Below are 21,379 nucleotides of genomic sequence, written 5' to 3'. Positions count from 1 at the left end.
AACAGGACGTAAGCGCGGCTTCCAATCGGCTGCTACTGGTCTGGCTCCTATTCACTTTTATTGAATCATCTGTTCCTCTTTCTAACTGCCACGAGCAATTCTAGACCCAATGTTTTGTTGTACTGTACCGCTTTCAGCTGCTTAAACATTTTAATGAGTTCCTCCATCTCTCTCTCTCTCCCACTCTCTCTCGCTCTCTCTCTCCTTGCTGACATGTCTCTTCCCCTCCCCCCACCAGTGCACACTCTTAGCCAAAAGCACTGCATAACTCGAGGTTTTTGAAAAATATGAGGATGTAAAAAATATTTGTTTGCTCCCAAAAATAAACTGCGTGTGTTCGTCTGACACCAAAACATATTGGTTGGCTCAAAATTGTCCCCCCCAAAGATCCAAACAACATGCTTTTACTGACAAATTAGCTGTAAACCTCTTGATTAAAAATACCTAATGATCCAATTTGAAATAATTGGCTCTTGATTCAATAATATTTGATTAATTGCACAGCCCTAGAGAAATGGGTGTTAATACAAGATGCATTTGAAGAGCAGGATCTCACCATCTACATTTCTGAAACAGTAGTGGTTCAGCTACTCGTGTGAAAAAGCTGAAGTAGGTTGAAAGCACTGGCCTCTTGGGGTTTGAATGAATTGAGCGGTTTAGTGCTTCCTGACCTGGTTGCTGTTATAGGACCTGTTTTTGGCTGTACGAAATTTCATCTTGCTCTGTGTCCCCCCCATCGGCGCTCAGATGCAGACATTTGTTTCAGTTTGACTACTTCATTTCTCCCTCTGTGCCGCTGCTTTGCCCTCCTCTCCACATCCATCTCTCCGTGCACCTCTCTCTTGAGCGCTGTCTCTAATGGCTTCTCCTCTGATGTGGGTTGTCTGTCTGTCTCTCTCTCTCTCTTGGGGTCAACCAGTCTTTGCCCAAGCCATCGTGCTGCCCTGAGCCCATTCACAATCTCGACACCCACTGCCTCTGTAGCAGAAAACCCCACAAATAAGTAGAAGGACTTTGAGCAGTGAATGCACCACATGGACAACACACAGTAGTATTTTGCCCAGCACCATCGCTTTGAGAATACTCCATCAGGTCATTTTATCAGTCTATAGTGAGATTATGAGGATTGACTTTGTGGTGCATGTGTTTGTGCTGTATATTATGTAATACTGCTAAAAACAGATGTGGTTGATTAGATTATGTCCTAAAGTGAGGACAAGGGGAACCTTTCTAATCCAAACCAGGATTTCCTCATGCTCTGCGAGCTGTCACGCATTTACAGCCGTGATGCTAAACTCACATCAATCAGTCTGATTAGGCACAAACTGGACAAGGTCAGTGCGTGTACAACATACAGCCATGAAGCTTTACGTATGTCATATATACTTGTGGATGTTGTTGGGTGTCTGCAGATTTAGATTTGACTATAGTTTACTACTACTTCTACTACTTAATAGCAACATCATTTAAATGATACATATTGAATTATAAGAGACAATATACAATTTATTCTCATGCTATGTGCAGTTAGCATGCTATATTAAACATATACAATACAAATGGTGGATGTTGTGTTTATGTGAAGCTTCTTTGTTTATCTCTTGTATCAATTACCAAATGAGAACTATACTTTTTACATAATGAAATTGAAACGCAATTGTGTGAACATCATTATACATCACCATATGATTTATGATTATTGCACTTTCATAACAACTGACAACTTAAATTGTGTAAAAACTGTGATTTATTTAAATGTTATGCGTTTTCAAGGACTCACTTTGCCTTTTTGTCATTAAAATAATGAGTTCAGCAGTAATATTTTACTCTATCCTTTATGAAACAAATAGTGCCCTATATATCTTAGGAGGATGCTTTAGTGGAAAGCTTTGTATAAGGCTGCACTTAAACATAGAGCTTTGGGCTGCGCTGCACATTCTGCCACCGGTGCTTTTCATGAGACTCTAGGGAATATGTTCAGTGTCAACGGAAATCTGAACTATTGTCTTGATTCCCATCGTTGAGGCAGTTGGTAGTACCAGTACTCGTTTTATCATATAGTGTCCTTCAGTTTTTATTTAGAATGTTTCTATGACACTTTTCTTAAGTGCTCTGGAGAAATTGCTGCCCAAATATGAAAATACATAATTAACCTGTCTAGTGCTTGAACAACTAAATAACTGTGTTTCGTTTGACAGGGCCGGCCATATGTGTTTGACAAGGTGTTCCCCACCAACACCACCCAGGAGCAGGTCTACAACGCCTGTGCCAAGCAAATCGTCAAAGGTGAGTCATCTTGGTGCTTTTAGATATCTGTACTTTACTTACGTCATTTTATAGTGAATGAGTTTTACTTTTACTTAATTTGAGAGCAGTCTCTGTACTTTCCACATCGTTGAACTGGACTGGAAAGTAGATTTGGTTCTTTCACATGGTTTGAGGGGTTATTTTAGTGCATTCCTGATGACATTATGCATGAAGATAAAAAGAAAAACTACAAATTAACCAAAATCTGTGTAAAAACCTCTACTTTTTACTCCTAAAGTGCATTTTTAAATAGGTTCTTAAGTAGATTTTTGCATGTGTTACTTACTTTTGCTCCTGTTTCAGTAATTTTACTTACATAACAACATTTTATATTCTTTCACCACTGCATACAGCCCAGAGATGGTTTTGATCTGACAGATAATGTGAAAATGAGTGCACATAGGAACATTAAGAAAGCCTTAGATCAAAACACTCCATATGCCTGAGTGTCTCCTTCTGTCTTTACACTATCTGCCAGCATCAGGCCTCAATCTGTGTGATCTACATCTATAAGTCTGTACAGTAATGGAGGACAAAAATACACACAAAACAGAGTATTGTTTAGAATGATTGTTTCTGATCCTGTTTTTTCTGTTGCAAACCCTCACCATTTCTTCCAATTTGGCAAAAATTCCTCTTACTATTGCACAAAAAGTGATATGAAACTTGTTAGTCAGGAGCCAAATATCCAGCACTGCCCCAGAAGGAACATGATTTTATGCCAGAGTAAATCCATAAAGCATTTTCCTTCGTAAATGTCTAATTCAGCCTAACAAATGCATTTATTTATTTATTAATTCATTAACTTTTATTTAACCAGGTAAGAACCCATTGAGATCGAGACCTCTTTTTCAAGGGTGACCAAATGCAGCTTCCTGACCCCATTTATAAAGAAATGTGTGTTTAACTTCTGTTGTCACAAAGGTATATGAAGGGAAGGGGAGAGACATGAGAGAATTGAAAGCTGGGGAATTCAACGTTTAGCAATTACAGAGAATAATGACTCAAATGAAGACGGGCTTCACTGCAACATGCACGGTGGGAGCACGATGCACCCGCTCTGCCTCTTTCATACATTCACACAATAGACTGTCCCTAATCTTCTGATGTTATTATTTTTGTTACTGAGACAAGCGCATGAAGCGGCGTTTTTGTACCTGTCAAGCCCTTTTCAGTTCAGTTCAGTTAAGCACAGGGAGAGGGAGAGAGACTGGAGTGCAACAACACTACAAAGAAACGGAAGGTGTGGGGAGGGAAAACACATTCTGTTTGCTCACGGGTCAGTTCTTTTTACCACAGAGTTTATGAGAAATAGTCAGCAGTATCTCTTTCACCAGCACTGTTTATCTTGCAGCTTTTTCGGTAGCAACTTCACTTTGGCAATGCAGGATTGGATGTTTGATTCACGCAGCCACAAAGGTCGTTTTAAACCTACCCGAGCTTAAATATCACCTCAGTGCACATGGGTGTCATTAAGCACAGGGTGTCATTTGGGCTGAAGGTCACACTTATTTGTCTCTGTCTAGGAAGCCCAGACTTCTCGCTCACAGATACTTTCATACGCTTTCAGCCTTTCAGATCGGCTGCTGATACTCTACACTTACGTTCTATAGTTCTACATTATAAGTTTTGACTTTACATTTCTGCTTCTTAGTCGTGACAGGAATGTGTGGTTAAGCTGGATCATTTTAAAAGCTTAAGCTGTGGTTTTTAGATGCTTTTTTAACATCAAGCCCACATTCTCTTTGATGTAAAAAGCTTCAGGTGCACTGTGTAGCTTTTCTGGGGGGGGGTCTGCCACCTGCTTGTCTCCGTGGCGATGATGTGTGGAGAGGCGAGCCTGCTCACTGTAAGAATGCATGTTTTGTTCCAGGTAATTTCAAAGCAATAAAAACAAATGCAATTGAATAAATGCAACAGAGATACATTTAAAGCCACATTATTCAAAGCAATAGCATCACCAAACAAACAGGAGTTCACAGGAAAAGTGACAGAGTGCACCGCTGCACACTTTAAAAGGATAAAAATAAAGCACATGTAAAACGTATTTAGAAGAATTGTAAACACAGCTCTAAATCAGAAAACGTTGTCAGTGAACAAAATTCAAAAACTAGGAACTTGCTATGATTGATATGATGCAACATAAAACACTGAAGAATAATTGTAAAATATAAACTATGATAATAATAAAATAAAACAAGGCATGCATAAATAGGAGTTTACCAAAATAAAATAAAAATAGACTTAATACTTTGAATAAGTATACACCATCCAACCATACTGTTACTTTCCCCACACAGAATACATAGCATAGTGGATGGATACATGAAGCTGACCTTCAGTTTCACCTGGTTTTATGTCTCCTCCTCTTGCTGTAGATGTCCTGGGCGGTTATAATGGCACCATCTTCGCGTATGGGCAGACGTCCTCTGGGAAGACACACACTATGGAGGTAGAGTATATTGCAGAGCTAAATTATTCACGGTGTAGACATTTTGCTACGGCACATACATAGACACACCTTCTTTTATGGAGTACAATCTCTCAGACAGTAAATCTTAGTCCATCACTGTCACAACACTTTTCTCTTATCTCTTTTACTACTCTCGCAGGGAAGCAACCTAGAGCCTTTCAAGTCAAAGGCTTCTTCCCGTGCCCTTTTTCTTCTCTATTCTTGCTACTTAATTCACTCCAAGGTCTTCACCCATCCGCCTCTTCACCCACTTATTCCTATCGCTCTCTGCTCTTGTAGGGGAACCTTCACAACCCACAGGGGATGGGGATCATCCCACGCATCGCAGAGGACATTTTCGAGCACATATTTGCCATGGATGAGAACCTGGAGTTTCACATCAAGGTTGGTGTGCCTTTTCGCCCGTCTCTGCTTGTGGATTCAGTTCCTTTCTCGAGCTATTCGAATACACGTGCAGCGCATTGTCAACCGCAGAGCTTTCGTTCTACCTTCACCACACTAAACTAAGTACCACGAAATGATGATACTTGAACGCACATAATCTTATCATCATTTTCCGTTTACCGCCACTGTCTAATTTGCCACAAAGGACACGTTATTCCAGGATTATGTGCATGTCTTCATAGTAATGAGCTTTTGTATTGAGGCTGCAGTGATTCAGTAATATACCGTGACCAAGCATTTTCTTTAAATTCCTCCACAGTTGCTTTGTCCTTGGAGCACAAAATGATAAGAATTGACAACATAATCCTGCTACTAGAAAGAACATAGTGTCACAGTTGTCACAGTGTCACAATCAATATTATCCATTTCTGAAGAATGTTTCAAGGTATTACCTCAAACTAGTTTACATTTTGTATTGCTATGGCAACATTTCTAATCCTCACCATTCTCAAAACCAATGATAAACAATTAAACATGTCATGTCTCACCCTGCTCTAATATTAACCACTATAATATGACTATTTTCACCTTTAATGGACCAAGGAAGAACTTATACAACGACATATAACATGTAACTAAACGTGCACCAAAAAAATATTTTCTTTTATGTTTTCAACTCAATAATCTACAGTAATTTGTGCAAATATTACTGTTAGCTTCTAATTTTCAAACTCTGTTTATAATTTACAATAGTTGACTTCCAATTAGCGTCTCATCCTATAACATTGTCTGTATTTCATCAACTCTATTTTTTATTTCATTATCAGATTCACAGCCACAAGCAAAACATAACATAATTATTCATAATTATAAAGGAGCAAACAACATGTTGTATATGTGGAAAAGTGCCTTCTTTGCACTATGTTAAACATCTGCTTCATTTTTCATGCATTCATTCTGCTGCAGGTGTCCTACTTTGAGATCTACATGGACAAAATCCGGGACTTGTTGGACGGTAAAGCACACTTATTATGACTTATTCCTTTACAGCAAAAACCTAATTACAAAGTCAGACCGCAATATTCTAGCTGGGATTTAGTTTGTGAAAAGTCAACTGCCTACACAGCGTCGCAATCAATATAAAATGCCTGACTGTCTTATTTGTGAAAGAGCAAACTACTCTTGAAATGTCAGATGCAGAATATATTTTATACAGCAGATAGACAGATAATAAAGTGAACAATATTCACTTTATGTGCATACATGATGTGAATATATAAACTGAAACTGTGCAATGATATGAAACACACTGTTATGTTTGGTTGCAGCTGATGAAACTAGATTGGTTTGTGGACCACCATAGTACATATTGTAAAACCACACAGTCTTATCACAGCGATATAAAACCATGTGAAACGACTGGAGTAAAAACAGGAAACGGCAGGATACAGTAGCAATAACATGTTTAATGGCGTGTGAGACAGCAACGAGACCCCATTACCCTGCAAGGGTCTGACTGCAAGCCAAAAAGATGTGGAATCATTTGCAAAAACCCAAACAAGTCAGGAAAATCAAAGTGTCATATAACAGTCGGCAGAGGATTTGAAGAGCCGGAGGGTTACATTTAATCACACAAGGGCATTAAGTGCAGTGTGAGCAATGCAGGAATCTAAAAAAGGTCATTATTATTTTGAAGCATGTCAGACAATTGGGAAAGTGTATTTTCCTGCAGGGAGGATGATACGATTTCACAGTGTGTTAGCAAAGACAGATAAGAGATGCTTGTTATGCTCAAAAACAAGCACAGTTAATAAATGCAAACGCTCCGTCAAACCTCACACTACGTTACTCTGACCTCCTCCTTCTAACGCAGTGACGAAGACGAACCTGTCCGTGCACGAAGACCGATACAGAGTTCCCTATGTCAAGGTGACGTCCTTTAGTCATTAATCGGTAAATGTATGTCGCCAGCGTCGTCCCTCATGTTTGTTTCGCTTGCATTCCCACACAGGGCTGTACGGAGCGTTTCGTCACGAGCCCCGACGAAGTGATGGACGTGATAGATGAAGGAAAGGCCAACCGCCACGTCGCAGTCACCAGTGAGTCACCCGGTCGTTCTCAGGCATCTCACGTCACATCTAATTCACAATTAAAGCTCGGGAGCATGCGCGTTACAAGGGAGAGGGAGGCCGCATGTTTTTAGCGAAAGATCAAACTTGAAATGGTTACAGAGTTTTGAGTGGTTGTTCATCTTATCCTACACGTATAGATTATGAAGTATTGCTGTCGGGAGCAGTTCATGAATATTCAATCGTAGATATTTATTGTAGCTGCGGTGGTTGTAGGTGTTTCCGTTTAATGATGTTTTAAAGCTTCTAACGAGAGATAAAACGCAAATCAATTACAAAGGTGTATGGAGGCATCTTTGCAATGTCAGATTAATTCCCAGGAGGCATCTACGGCAATAGATTCATTCAACTATTTACATCATGAATATTTAAAGGTTGTCTGAGCAGGCTAAGCAAAAGTACACACATATAATCCACTAAAAACACCACTTTACTACTTTTTATGGCTTGAATTGTTATGTGTATTCTGATATGTTAGACACGATCACGTACATTATTGTTTTGTTGCTGCTGAGTTTGTGATATAAAGATTCTAGACCCGGTTTGTTGTTTGTCAGTGATAAACATTGAATGATATAATATATGCAGCGTGGGAACATGAGGGCGCAGGAGTGAGGACCGTGCCATGAGGCGTAAAACGACTACTTGTCTCAGCTTTGACGTGACTTACTCAAAGTCTATCCAGGTTCATTCTGTGTTTCCTTGCAGACATGAATGAGCACAGCTCCCGCAGCCACAGCATCTTCCTCATAAATATCAAACAGGAAAATGTGGAAACGGAGCAGCAGCTGAGTGGGAAGCTGTACTTGGTCGACCTGGCAGGTAGTGAGAAGGTAAGAAAAATTGGGAAGTTTTCATAGCAACAGAGATAATTTGCCACCGACATTTCTTATTGAGTGTTTTTGGTGTTTTTCTGTGAAGTAAATTATCATATTTTTCATCCTTGACGTCACATGGGATCTTCAAATTCATGATATTACATTATTTTGCATTCAAAGGTTAGATTTCTGCATTTTTGAAAATAATACAGCTTTTTCTGCTGCTCTTCGAGGTCGTGCCTTAGACACAGCTCGATTTTTGCCAAGAACCAATCCATTTATTTCAGTTCCACTCAGATTAACTTTGACTCCGTTTACTGTCATGCACACTCAAAAACAATTTCTCTTGAGGACATAGGTCATTCTGTGGAAAGCTGGGGAAAAGACACAACCACAAGCAAGGATTGCCCATAACTCTAGTATGTTTGGCATTGGGAGCAGTGCTGGGAAGAGCCACAGGTTTCATTAGGTAATAATTGCTGATGTTGCGCGGCTGAGTGGTCTTGGTCATCCCCCAGGACAATCTGAATTCCCCTCTGCAAACTTGGTACACTTTGATAAAATGTTATTGACTGAACACAAAGTCAAAACACGGAAAGCTTTGATCTGTGTGGTTGTTTGCAGGAAATGTGTTCCTCATTAACTCAATACCAGTAACCATGTCCCAGGATGCAGTAGGACCATTGCAATAGAGATTAACTATTTAAAACTACATAATGTATCTTTTGAATGGGAAAAAGTCCTTTAAAATGTTACATAAAACAAGAAGCTGAACCCCATGAATTGAAGGTAAATGTTAATTAATTGGTACACTGTTATATAGATATGTGGATATGGATATTAACAGGATGACGCCTCCACAACAGCAACAACATGTCCTGCTATCTTCTTTGGAAATTATTATTATACTCTTGTTTCTATTTAGATTTTTTATTCAAGAATGAAACAATAAAAACAAAGCTGAAACCCATAAATTGGATAGTAACTGTGCAGACACACATCAATGTGAAACTAGATTATTTTTTATCTACTCGGATTTGGCAATTTATGTTTGGCAAGGCAAGTATATTTGTAGCGCACAATTCAAGGCTAACAGTTAAAGTATATCTTTAGAGGAAAGAACCTGGTGTGGCCGCTGGGTGATTCAGATCCCTTACACCCATCGAGGCAACTGCTGTTGTGATTTTGAGTGTTTCAAAAATACATTTAATTGGATGAAAAAAACTGTAAACTATAACATAATATGTTTTATTGCACTGCTTTTATATAGATGAGCAGAAATGAATTGACAGACATTGTATTGTTTTTTATAATAACATTTTTTATTTGTTCTGCTTGCTTTTTTTGATTGATTTCAAATTTCTTCCTTGAATATATCTGTTTGCAAACAAGTTAAATAGAAAAGATCTTCAATGAATTTAGACAGTCATTTTGTTAATTTGGTTTATTGCCATTGTCAGTGAACAGAATTCACAAACTAGGAACTTGCTTTGGCATTAAGCTGCAGCATACAACAATGAATAAAAATAGTTCCAAAATATATCAAAAAGGGCATGCATAAAGTTTATAATGTACAAAGAAAATAAAGTAGACGTGGTTTGAATATGTACACAATTTACAGAATAGTGCAATAACCATGCAATGAATGGTTATCGGTAATTTGAATAATTGTGGCAACTACACCTTGATAATGATTGACAGGCCTTCTTTTTCCCCTTTTGAACCTGTATTTCAAAGCGCACGCTCACACACACATATACAAACACCTTTTCATTACTAGCATGGACAGTATTATACATGAGCCCTATAACCACCGTTTAATTTTCTCTCTAGTTAGTCGCAAATTGCATATTGATTTTCAGACCCAATTAACGTTGCACTTCAGCAAAGGCGAAGGCTGCTACATGGCCGTTATTAGGAAAATAAAAGAAATGAACCCTGTCCTCTTTGACATAGTGTGTTTAAGTGCAGTTTCACTCTATTTCCTGTGCTGTGCATGTGTGTCAGGTCAGTAAGACGGGTGCAGAGGGAGCTGTGCTGGATGAGGCAAAGAACATCAACAGGTCTCTGTCCGCCCTGGGGAACGTCATTTCAGCCCTGGCAGAAGGAACGGTATGACTGAGAAACCGCTCTATTATTTATGTTCCACCAGTGTTCGGGGGAGATTGAATGAGCGAAGATCATGTGCACGAGGGCCACGGTGACATAAATCTCAAATCTCGTGCTTATTGTATATTTACTGTGCATATGGGTTTCCGATACTCATTTGCAGAAACCATCAAAAGCAAATTAACTTGTAATTTCTTTGTTGATTTATCATCTCTTTAAATGGTAAATACTCAACTCTTCTACCACATGTACACAGAGATTTTTGAAAGACATTTGATAGATTTTTTCAGACAATAAACTAGATTACAATACAACTCTCACGAAATGCTTAGTGGCAGCTGTTCAACATTAATCATATTGGTCGTTTTGTTTAGTTCTTAAAACATATTGTATTTACCACCTCTTTACAATATAGTTAATGAGTGCTAGTGTATAGTATATTGATCTCAAATGCATCATGTAGAAGGTGTTTCTGTAATTGATTTAATATATTTCTCAACTAGGAGTGTATTTGTATATTTGTAGGTATAACTAGCTTTTTCCTGGCCATCTTATCACAAAGCACCAGCATTTGTTCATTCAGTTTACACTCAAGCATTCATTGATTGTCAAATACCTCTTAACGGTTAGAGTTAGGTAATAAATGCACTTGTTTTTTCCTATTCACGGCTCAAGGATGTAGTCTGATTGACAGAGTTTGAACACGCTTTACTATGAGCGACAGTGCAGACAGAGAAAACCCTCTTGTGTCTTTGTTCCTGGCTGATGCTCGCACTATTCCTCTCATAGTTACACAGAATAGCCTGGCTTTGCACCAAAGAGAATCCCTTTTAATCCTCCGCTGCTCTTTTCTTTTTTTTGGGGGGGCGCCTTACTTTGACTTCTCTCTTTGCAGAAATCCCACGTACCGTACCGGGACAGCAAAATGACACGCATCCTTCAGGACTCGCTGGGCGGAAACTGTCGCACCACAATGTTCATCTGCTGCTCCCCCTCCAGCTACAACGACGTGGAGACCAAGTCCACCTTGATGTTCGGCCAACGGTAGAATTCTTGTATGCTAATAAGCCACAGACGGCCGCACTCCCTCCCTCACACATCTGTCCCTCTGTTCTCCTGCTCATGCATGCTGTTCTCACTCACTGGACCTCGGGACAACTGTGCTGCTGCATTCTCATTCGGCTGGGTGCTGGGAGTCGCACAGTGTTATCATTATTATTATTAGGAGTAGTACTAGCAGTGGTAGTGTTTATTTGGTCAGGACAGTGCACACACATGATATACATGCTGTGAATACCCTGGATTGTAGCCATAGGGGGCGTTTCCATTGGTTGTCCCTCATTCGCTCACACAAACACACATTCACACGCCAGTGTACTTCAGCACTGGAGGCAATGTGGGTGAAGTGCATTGACCGTAAATATCATTATGGTGAAGTGCCTTGCTCGATGACACAAGAGTATGCTTTACAGCCACTGATGCCCCACTGCGGCTTAATGTTAAGACTTTATTGTCCCCTTAGGCAGCCGCTATTCCGAGCCTCCCGTCCCAGTACTAACCGGACTCGACATGACTCACCTTCCGACATCTGATGAGATCGGGCGTTAGGCCACGAGGGCCAGTGTTCTCAAACTAAATCATTAACATTTCATAGGCTTAATATTAAAACTGTCTAACAACTGCATTTCATATGTGTTCATCTATAACTAATGAATTAAGGCTTCTCAATATATTATATTTAACTCACTATACAGCTCACTTTCTTCCATTTCTCTCAAGCGGTTTTTAAGTCATATTAATATTATGTGTCACGGATTTGATGCCGTTGATGAGACATTCATCTTTGTCTGAACAAAACTTTCACTTTAACACAATCTACTTAAAAATAGACCCTGTGTCAAAGTGACAAGTTATACACTCTACTTTATAGTAAAACAATGGCTCTCCCTCTATAACACAGTGAGCCTTCTGTTTAAGTATGAATGTTACTCGCTTTTATTCAAATATCAATTATAGTTTCATGTCATTATTATATAACAAATTATTTGCATAGCATCAAGAGTGTTGTAAAATATTGTGTCTTTGTTTGTGGTGAGGATGAAAAGAATTGGGAATGAGAGAACAGCTTGATAATGATGTTCCAGTGATAATATGTGTATAATGCTGAGGTTGGAAGATGTTTATAGATGTAATGAAAAGCCAGATTCAGAGCTTAAATGGGAGCTGAGCACCGTAGCAACCAGAAGAAAACAATTGAAATAACAGATTGGTTTAATATTGCTGTAATATGTTTGCTGATGTTTGTAATTCACTGCTGACAGAAGAAAATGGTGCAATTCAAAGCTGAAATCCCACGTTTTAAGAAATAAGAGAATAATTGCTTTTATTGCTCTCAGCCATGAGTGTCACGAACAATGAATATTACACATACAGTATATTTAAGTCACATTTTCTCACATATTACGCTGCAGTAAATGTTTTGCAATTAATCTGATGGCTCACTGTGCAATTTAGCTTTATCATTAGTTTGACCGATCCATGGTTTTCAACAACAATTCAAAACGAAATATGATATCTTTCTAATGGTCTGCCGTCCTCATAATGGCCCAATATAACAGGACGCTGAAACCCATGAATAGATTTCAGAGTTTGATTGGGTGTCTACAACAATAAATAAGACGTTGAAAATGAAAATTCTATCTCCTGACGTTTCATCTTGAGCCTTTCTCTGTTCAGTTTTCCCAGAGTTTGACAAGATGACAGCGGTTTAGATAAAGCATTCGGTCTCATTTACATCAGGAATTGTTTTCACAGCCAGAATACAGCACAGCACAGCACCATGAATGAATGTTGTTATTCTCCTGGTTTGTAGAAATAACACATTTTGAGTAGGGTTTTCTGTGTGTGTGTCTTTTTATTTTACCATTGTGGCTGCTCATTCATACCTTCGCCTTACTGCGCACACCATCCAACAGTAGATTATAATTTGCATACCAATGAGTCTCCCCTTTCATTGAGAACCCAAGGCTGCTGTACACCAATGTCAACACTTCACTCGAGTCTTTGTTAAATCTTCCACGCTCTTAACACTTTTTCTCTTCTCTGTGTTTTTTCATTATTTCATTAGAGCCAAGACCATTCGCAATACAGTGTCGGTGAACCTGGAGCTCACGGCCGAACAGTGGAAGAAGAAATATGAGAAGGAAAAGGAGAAGAATCGGTCGCTGAAGGAGAACGTTCAGCGGCTGGAGTTGGAGCTCAACCGCTGGAGGAACGGTAATGTTTGAGGGGAGGGTCACAAGTGTTTTATCCAAATCTCAGGTGAATGTATTGAAAAAAAGGGTCAGTCATCCATTGTCTGTCTAGCAAACAATAACAATTACCTCCGATTTACAGAGTTTTGTGCTTCGCCTGTTGCCTCAGCAGAAATCTTGTTTTTTCCTCATTAATCGCCATGCGTTTCTCTGATTGGTTACTATGACTGTGAATATGAAAGAATATGATGCCAGACCAAAATGTCTTTGTAAAGTATCGTTAAAATATTTGTCTGGTCTGGTTTGGTAACCCCCCCATTCTGAAAGATATAAAAAGGATAGGGGCACATACACGAGAAGATGGAGAGGTATAAATGGGTTGGAGACAGAAAGAGGCGCACGTGAGAATTTAATGCAAAGATTTGTATAATTTATATATATTTTTAGAGGATTTTTTGGTACAAATGAGTGTACCGGTAATATGAGGGAGAGAACAAGAGATTAAGACACATTAATTACTGTTAATTATTGTGTCCAGTGAATTTAAGCCATAACACCAAAACATGTTTCAAGCAAATGTAGGCAAATGCATACTAAATAAAATGTAAAAAAGCATCCTACAATCCCCAAATCTCCTCTAAATTTTAAAAACTAACAACGGACCCACCTGGCTTTATGTTGTCTAAGACTTAAATAAGTCTTGACATCCTTCAAATGCAGTGGTAAATGTAGATTCCTGTTTGCTGGCATACATTAATTTATCTAGACCCTGAAAATAAAATCAATCAATAAAAATAACGCTACACTCTGGTAGTCTATTTTTTGGGTTTGTCGGTCGTTATTATGGGTTGGGATTGAAAAAAGTTGTAGAACTACTGGTCTAAGCCATATTGGCCGTCTGCCTAAAATCCCACTATCTCTGGGTCTGGGCTGGACTCAGACATTGACGAGAGATCAGATAAAAATCTCACCAACTGGCCTGCCTCAAGACATTATTTTCCAGACCGTCTAAGTGCCGACTTAACCTCATTTGATATAATCGTATACAAAGCCAATGGATAAAGAAAGAGAGCTGCCAAAAAGGACAGACTGAAACACTAAGCAAAACCTTCCTGGCCATTTCTTCCAGTTCTGAATTTCACGCTCAGTATAATGTTGTTTAGTGGCAGGCATAAAATGGTGGTTGTCGGTTTAATGCATCCGTATATTTCACTAATACCAGCTTGAACCCTGCACTGTTGCAAACTACGCTATTGTCCATCATTGTCTGTGTGGATCAGTTACCACTCCACAACACACACGTACCACCCTCTTCCTGATTGCCACGGCGATACACCACACATGTGCTCAGTGAGGACAATTACTTGACATTCCAATCGTGCAGGGGTGTGCCGTCCACTAAAGACAATTTCGCATCTTTATTGAACCCCCATCAGTGAAAATGGTTCCTTTTATAGCCTCATTCCACTGTGCCGCTCTCATTCTCCTTCACACGGAGTCCATCCCGAGACTCAACCTCACAATTTAGTGCTTTTCATTCACTAAAGGATCATTTGGACATCTTTGGTCCCGTTCACCCGTTCTTAGGGCGCACGCCGTCAAGCGCACACCCTATTTTGTGTTGCACCTCAGGCCAAGCACTCCTCAAAATCTCTGTGTTTGACCTGCGCACTTTGTTCCACATTAACCGAACGCTTTCAATCAAAGATGGCTCAACGACAGGACCAGCTGCTTCACTTAAACGCTACAGCTCTCATTGCGAGTGGAGGTCTCATCCCGCTCTGCGTTTTACATCTAACCTGGCAGCTTTTATTGATTGGTGCACTATCAAATACTTCTCCGGAGACAGTCCACATGAGCTGAGTGTACTGCGCTGTCTTAGCCATATGGATTATTTGACCTTGTTGTAAAGCAGAGAGGCAGTAGTCATTTGAAACGTATTAAATCAGTTGTATAACTATGTCCTATCGTAAAGGGGTGAGTGTGCAGATTAACCCAATGCAATTTTTACGTTTTAGTGTATCGGATAATAATAATATAATGTATCTGGGTTGAATCTGGCAAAATTCTGAACTTTGAATCAATTGTGTTTTTGGAAAGGATAGCGTTTATCCAGCAAACTATTCGACTTATTTTTTTTTGTTTAAAGTATATTTTGGTGACAAGAAAAACAAAAAACAATGCAATGAGTACTGCTATTTTTTTAATATTGTGTGTATACTGTGGAATAGCTCTAATTCCATATGCAATTCCACACAGAAGAATCAAGGTCCTTGACACAAAATGATATATTTCAGGGGAATACGTGAGCGCAGAAGAAGAGGTGTCTTCAGAAAAAGCCCTTCCCCTCGCGCCTCCTGAATCTGAAGAGGCCATCCCCGACATATGCAGCCCCTGCTCCCCCTGCACGCCCTGCTCCATCGCCTCCTCCATCGTGGTTCACATTTCTGACGAGGAGCGACAGAAGTATGAGGAGGAGATCCGTAAACTCTACAAACAGCTGGATGAAAAGGTGAATTATCGCCACCGCTCGAGACCCATCTGTGAGCATGAAAAGAGAGCAGATTACACGTGATGGGAAGGGGGTCTGTAATGGTGTGCATTCATGTATATCACTGCCACACATGCATTATTTATGTAAGTGAATGCAGGTGGAGGCACAAGATGATCCTTTTAAAAATATATGTCACATGTGAAATGCGGCTGTTCTTTAATTATTAAGACGTGCAACGGTGCCACCGTGTTACTGTCCCCTCAATTTAGACTGGCAGGTGCAGAAAGCTCCATTGGGCGCATTACATAGATAACAATTTCTCTGGCAATATTCCCTCCAGCCTAGTTATTTTTCTTTTATGCAGAAGTTTCCAGTGGGTGGTTAAATATATAGGGCAACCTACAGAAAATGATCAGTTTTTCTTCTTTTTTCATGTGGAGTGCTCACTGTGCAAGTGCTGAGACAGGCTTTTCTAACTGCCATATGTGGCAAGTTTATAAATAGAAAAAATACTACCCATTGTGAAATTCAACAAACAACAAGAGCAAAATGTATTATCTTTAATATTGTGCATTCATGTAGCATTGTAACCACAGGCTTACATTGCATACTGAGAAGTTAGAATGGATAAGTATAGTAAAAGAATATCAGAAAAATAAATACATAAACAAATACAGACTTGAGGTTTAATTTGGAATAAACAAGAGGCATAGGTAGAGGGAGGGAAACACCTGATGGACGTCTCTAGTTTGGTGTTTTGAGATATAGTCAAAATATATAAGTCAAAAAGATTAGATTGGAACTTTGAGGAAGTGTTGAATAATATTTCAGTAATAGAATGCTGAAGTAAGAGCTGCCATGTAGAATGTCCCCTGTCCAGTTACAACAAATATTTCTCTGCTAGTTGTCATTTTTATACATATTTCTCAAACATCTTTTTTGCCTTTCCAGGATGATGAGATCAACCATCAGAGCCAGATGGTGGAGAAGCTGAAGAAGCAGATGCTGGATCAGGAGGAGGTAAAGAACCAACTGGAAACTTCTCTCTGCACTTTGGGCAAACAGAAGACAGTGAAGGTTAGACAATATATTTGTGATATACTGGTATTGGAAGAATTCCAGAGCAATGAAACTAAAAGGTGACTGTATACAAAAACCATCAAAGTACAATATTTTATCTGATTATTATTTTTGTGTGAATGGGAGTGAACAGTCAATATGTCAAGTATATAAAAAAATGTATGAGCCTTGCAGTACATTTATATGGGTATAGCCTGAAAAAAATCATATCAGACCATATCTAGTCAGAGGCAGAGTTTTACATGTACATGCACAGTCCTTGTGATGAATAAAACACGGTTTGATGTGTCAAAAAACACTTAAAGCATCGTCACTTAATCATAGACTTTGTGAGCAAAATAGGTGTCAGGAGCTTCTTTGACTCAACAGTCAGTGGGAGAATCGATGTGAAGATTAATGAAAGGCCTCTGCATGAGAGAAATGCTTGAGTGACTACATACACAGCACCACTCATTAGACGGTTAAGGCAAGAAGGAAAAATAAGAAGGAAAAACTATGCATTTGAGGACAGCTGATGTGCACAATATATTCACACAACTGAGCAGTTAAGGCAGCAGAAGGATGCAGCGCACAAGGGAGTGGGCTCTGACTTCTCACCAACTACAAGCCCAGAGCCCCTAACGCTGCAGACGACCAAAAACTGGCTGAGCAAATCAACACCTTCTACTCTAGATTTGAGACAACCTGATTCTGATCTATATGGAATGACTGACGAGTTGACAGCTGTCTCTAAATTAAGTGGAATCTAACCTTTTTGAAGTAGTTAAATGTGTGCTGCTCATGAAATGCTGGAATGAAACGTGATCAGCAAAGTACAGCTGTATGAATACCAATTAAGGAGCAGCCACAAACTGCACATGTCCAAAGTGCACTTGCAAGAAAATTAGTGCACACTTTTGAAATTGACCTATTCATAATGTAAATTGGTCCTGGCACAAGCCAAAATGACATGATGGTAACTGCCCGACCTCAGTTTATGTTCTGTGACTTGAATTTAGATCCATTAGTTTGACACAAGCTGCATGTTAGTGTGCAAACAGCCAGACGCCCTGGCCCGAGCAATATCCACATGTACCAGCATGCACTCTGTGAAGTGACACACAGTGGGAAGCAAATGAGAGCAATCGCGAGGGTGACTAAATGACTGTCATCCGGGTCATGGTAATCCTAAGTGCTTCTGTAAAGGCCAGAGTGCTTTATAGTATTTTTAACAAGGAAAGTGGTTAGAAAATGATCATAATTTGAAATTGTGGTGTCTTCAATAATGATGAAAGCCCACAAACTGAGCCATGCTGACAGATTTGTATATTTTCATTGAATTATAAATGATAGCCTTATGACATTACATTTTATTCATATGTATCTGTGTGTGGCTAGTTCCATTTGGTAAATTGGTATATCATGATATGGACTTTGTGTAGTCACACCAGTTTTCCGGACTGTCCACAACCAAAGTCAAAGCCACTTATCGTACAGAATAGCCTTATATTTGTGCTCTACCTGCACAGTGTGTGTTTGATCCATTTTAACAGGGTTTTTTATATTGCATGTTTCTATTTTCCTGCTGTTCTTCTAAAGATTTTCTTATCTTATGTTATTTGAAGGTGAACTATGCCATTTTTCTGGTGGAGGATCCACCAGCTGCTTGTCTCCAATGAGATGTTAATGCTTTGCCTGGAATTTTCCACAGTGTGGCATTCTTCATGGAGACAAGAAAATTATGGTCTCCACCAGAAAAGTGAAATAGTGCACCTTTACACTCCACATGGCTTATTCTATGTGGTATAGTCACTAATCATCATTTTGTGCTAATTTGGCTCTTTAAAATATAATATTTTAGTGCTAACTCATAATTAGCAAGGTGCCTTTGTTGCTAGGTAACTGTAATAAGCATTTTTAAACCTATAATTTACTGTCCATATCCATTAAGCTCCAAATAGAAAAAATAATTAAACCAACCAAACTATTTAAAACTTTAATTAAGCAAACTTGAGATGAAATGTTATGGCCCAGTGCTGACAGCTGCTTGTGCCGTGTCTTTAGCTGTTGGCATCTTCGAGAGGCGATAGTGAGAAAGTGCAGTCAGAGCTGGGCCGGCTGCAGTCGGAGAACGAGAACTCCAAAGCGGAGGTGAAAGAGGTGCTCCAGGCCCTTGAGGAGCTGGCACTCAACTACGACCAGAAGAGCCTGGAGGTGGAGGAAAAAACCACCAAGAACACACTGCTGGCAGAAGAGCTGACCAAGAAAATGGTGAGTTTGAGTGAGCAGTATTTCATGTAACATGCCACGAAAGTTAAGTAACGTGCCCCCATTTCATGAGCTCCTCCACTCCTCACATCATACTTTACCCTCTCAATCACACCTTTCCTCTCTTTCTTCCTGCCTTCAGGTCCGACCAATTACACAGAGATGAGAAGAGAGAATGTAAACTAAAATCCAAACTTCGTCTTGGCAGAGGAACACGATTTTGCCTATGTTGTAATTGTCTTCATAAAGGGTTCAAAGTGGCTGTATTTATCACAAGGAGCTGTTTGTCTGTCCAGAGTCACTGCATTAACTGAACTGTCATTAAGTTCATATATATATACATAAATATAATATAGGCCAACTGTGTAACTACAGTTTTATGAATGTGATGGTAAATATTTCAAATGCTGATCTCTGTTGAGGCCAGTTGGTATATAGCAGTGGATCTCAAAATGCGTGTAGGTCCAATAGGTCACGCAGAGCTCCGTTTGTTTAACAATTTGAAGCCTTAACTAGCGTTAAACAAATTAAATATGGACAGTTTCTTCAAATATACAAGGCAGTTCTATGAATTGATTTACAACAGTAAACCTGAGTTGTATATAATGTAATGAAAGATAAGCGTGATTAGGACTAGAACGCCAATGTCCTGTGTTATATGTTTCAGTTTTTTCATCTACTGTATGTTTATATTGGTCTTGGTGAGGTTAATGATTTATTAATGTTTATTACAGTTCACGTCTGCGTCTCTGGAGCATTGATGTCAAACACAAGCACACATTACTTGCATGCTGGTTTTTACCGGCTGACTATAGCTCTACTGCCATCCATGGGCAAGTAAACACTGAAGATTGTTCAGTTTTTAAATTAGTCGACAGAAAAATATAATATAATTTCTTATTTCTGACTTTGAATGAATTGGTGACTTAGCACACGACATGATTAGAAAAGTAACAAATTCAATGTTTTTGTGCATCGTCCAAGATCATAAATGTAGTCTTTTTGGTCACACATTCATTGAGTGACTCCCTTGGCAGCTTTAAACACAATATTAGAATAAAGGGCTGCAGGCCAAATAGTTCAGTTTTAGTGGTTTCTCTCAGAACATAGCGCACCAAAGTCTCTGAACTCTGTTTTTCAAATACAGTATTACATTTTCCTTAATCGTACGGCTGTGACTCGGAGGATGTTTACTTCATTCACTGAAACTGCAAAGCGTGTCCGCCAGCACATTCATGACAGCATTTGAAGTGGTTTTAAATCATTAATGGAGATTCAATTGCACAGACTTTATTTGAAAAAAGTTGGTAAGGACAAAGTACAGAAATAGAGACTCACTTTGTGCTGGCTGTTTTTAGGGAATAAACTCAAGGCAGAAGTTATGAGTCCTTAATATCCCTTTGACTGGGTCAGTAGACCGTGGATAGCATTGTCCAGCTTTTTAAATCATCTTCCATATTTCATGGATGCTAGGTCATTTCAATCACACCGTTTACCTCTGTTTTAGCTTTCAAAATATGATAGAAATACGTGACAAATTTACTGAAGCTGGTCATCTCACATCTGGTCGAGTTAACCTCTTTGCTGCCATAACTCTTTTAAAGGGCCACTAAACATTTACTTCATCTTCTTCCCCCCAAAGGCCTTTTTTATGTCTCCACCTTCACCAACTTGCCTTTATGTATTCTATAACACAGTTGCAGCTTTTTCAATCCACCTCATTTGCAGTAGTATTGTAGAGGCGATGATCCCAAAAAATGGGGCAGTAGAGTCCATTCATCAGAGTCTGTGGGCCTCTATCTCCAAAGCTGAATCTGTGCTTTGTGCTGATACGCCTTTACCTTCTCTTTTTTAATCCAAATACACATTTCTCTCTGCAAAGTCCGATTTCCAAACCGCACGCTTTTACTGACAGAGGATTCGCTGTGAGCCCGAGCTGATCATTGATGATTAGAATTGCACAGCCCTGTTTGAAAGAATGTTGTATTATCACATGTATTTAATTAAGATTTTCATTTGTAATCAACCTCATCTTGTTAGCATATCAGTGTACCTTATGTTGCTCTAATATTTACTCATATTTC

At 39.2% G+C, this 21,379-nt stretch overlaps 1 protein-coding gene across 1 annotated transcript in view; it reads left to right on the top strand.

Annotated features, from left to right (window-relative positions):
* kif5ab (kinesin family member 5A, b) overlaps nt 1–21,379 on the top strand; it is a 62,924-nt gene that overhangs the window by 25,611 nt on the left and 15,934 nt on the right. The window contains exons 2-14 of the mRNA XM_072451734.1: nt 2,199–2,286; nt 4,686–4,759; nt 5,060–5,164; nt 6,131–6,179; nt 7,038–7,093; nt 7,176–7,263; nt 8,002–8,126; nt 10,119–10,223; nt 11,116–11,264; nt 13,348–13,496; nt 15,772–15,986; nt 16,920–16,988; nt 19,092–19,298. Coding sequence (XP_072307835.1) covers nt 2,199–2,286; nt 4,686–4,759; nt 5,060–5,164; nt 6,131–6,179; nt 7,038–7,093; nt 7,176–7,263; nt 8,002–8,126; nt 10,119–10,223; nt 11,116–11,264; nt 13,348–13,496; nt 15,772–15,986; nt 16,920–16,988; nt 19,092–19,298 — 1,479 coding nt within the window. The remainder of the gene's footprint in view (nt 1–2,198; nt 2,287–4,685; nt 4,760–5,059; nt 5,165–6,130; nt 6,180–7,037; nt 7,094–7,175; nt 7,264–8,001; nt 8,127–10,118; nt 10,224–11,115; nt 11,265–13,347; nt 13,497–15,771; nt 15,987–16,919; nt 16,989–19,091; nt 19,299–21,379) is intronic.

This window comes from Eucyclogobius newberryi, unplaced genomic scaffold (genome assembly GCF_026437365.1).
Source record: "Eucyclogobius newberryi isolate DKJ021-1_F unplaced genomic scaffold, fEucNew1.0.hap1 SCAF_19, whole genome shotgun sequence".
Classification (NCBI taxonomy): domain Eukaryota; kingdom Metazoa; phylum Chordata; class Actinopteri; order Gobiiformes; family Gobiidae; genus Eucyclogobius; species Eucyclogobius newberryi.
The sequence above is the reverse complement of the archived record's forward strand: the minus strand, read 5'-3'. Positions and strand labels throughout refer to the sequence as shown.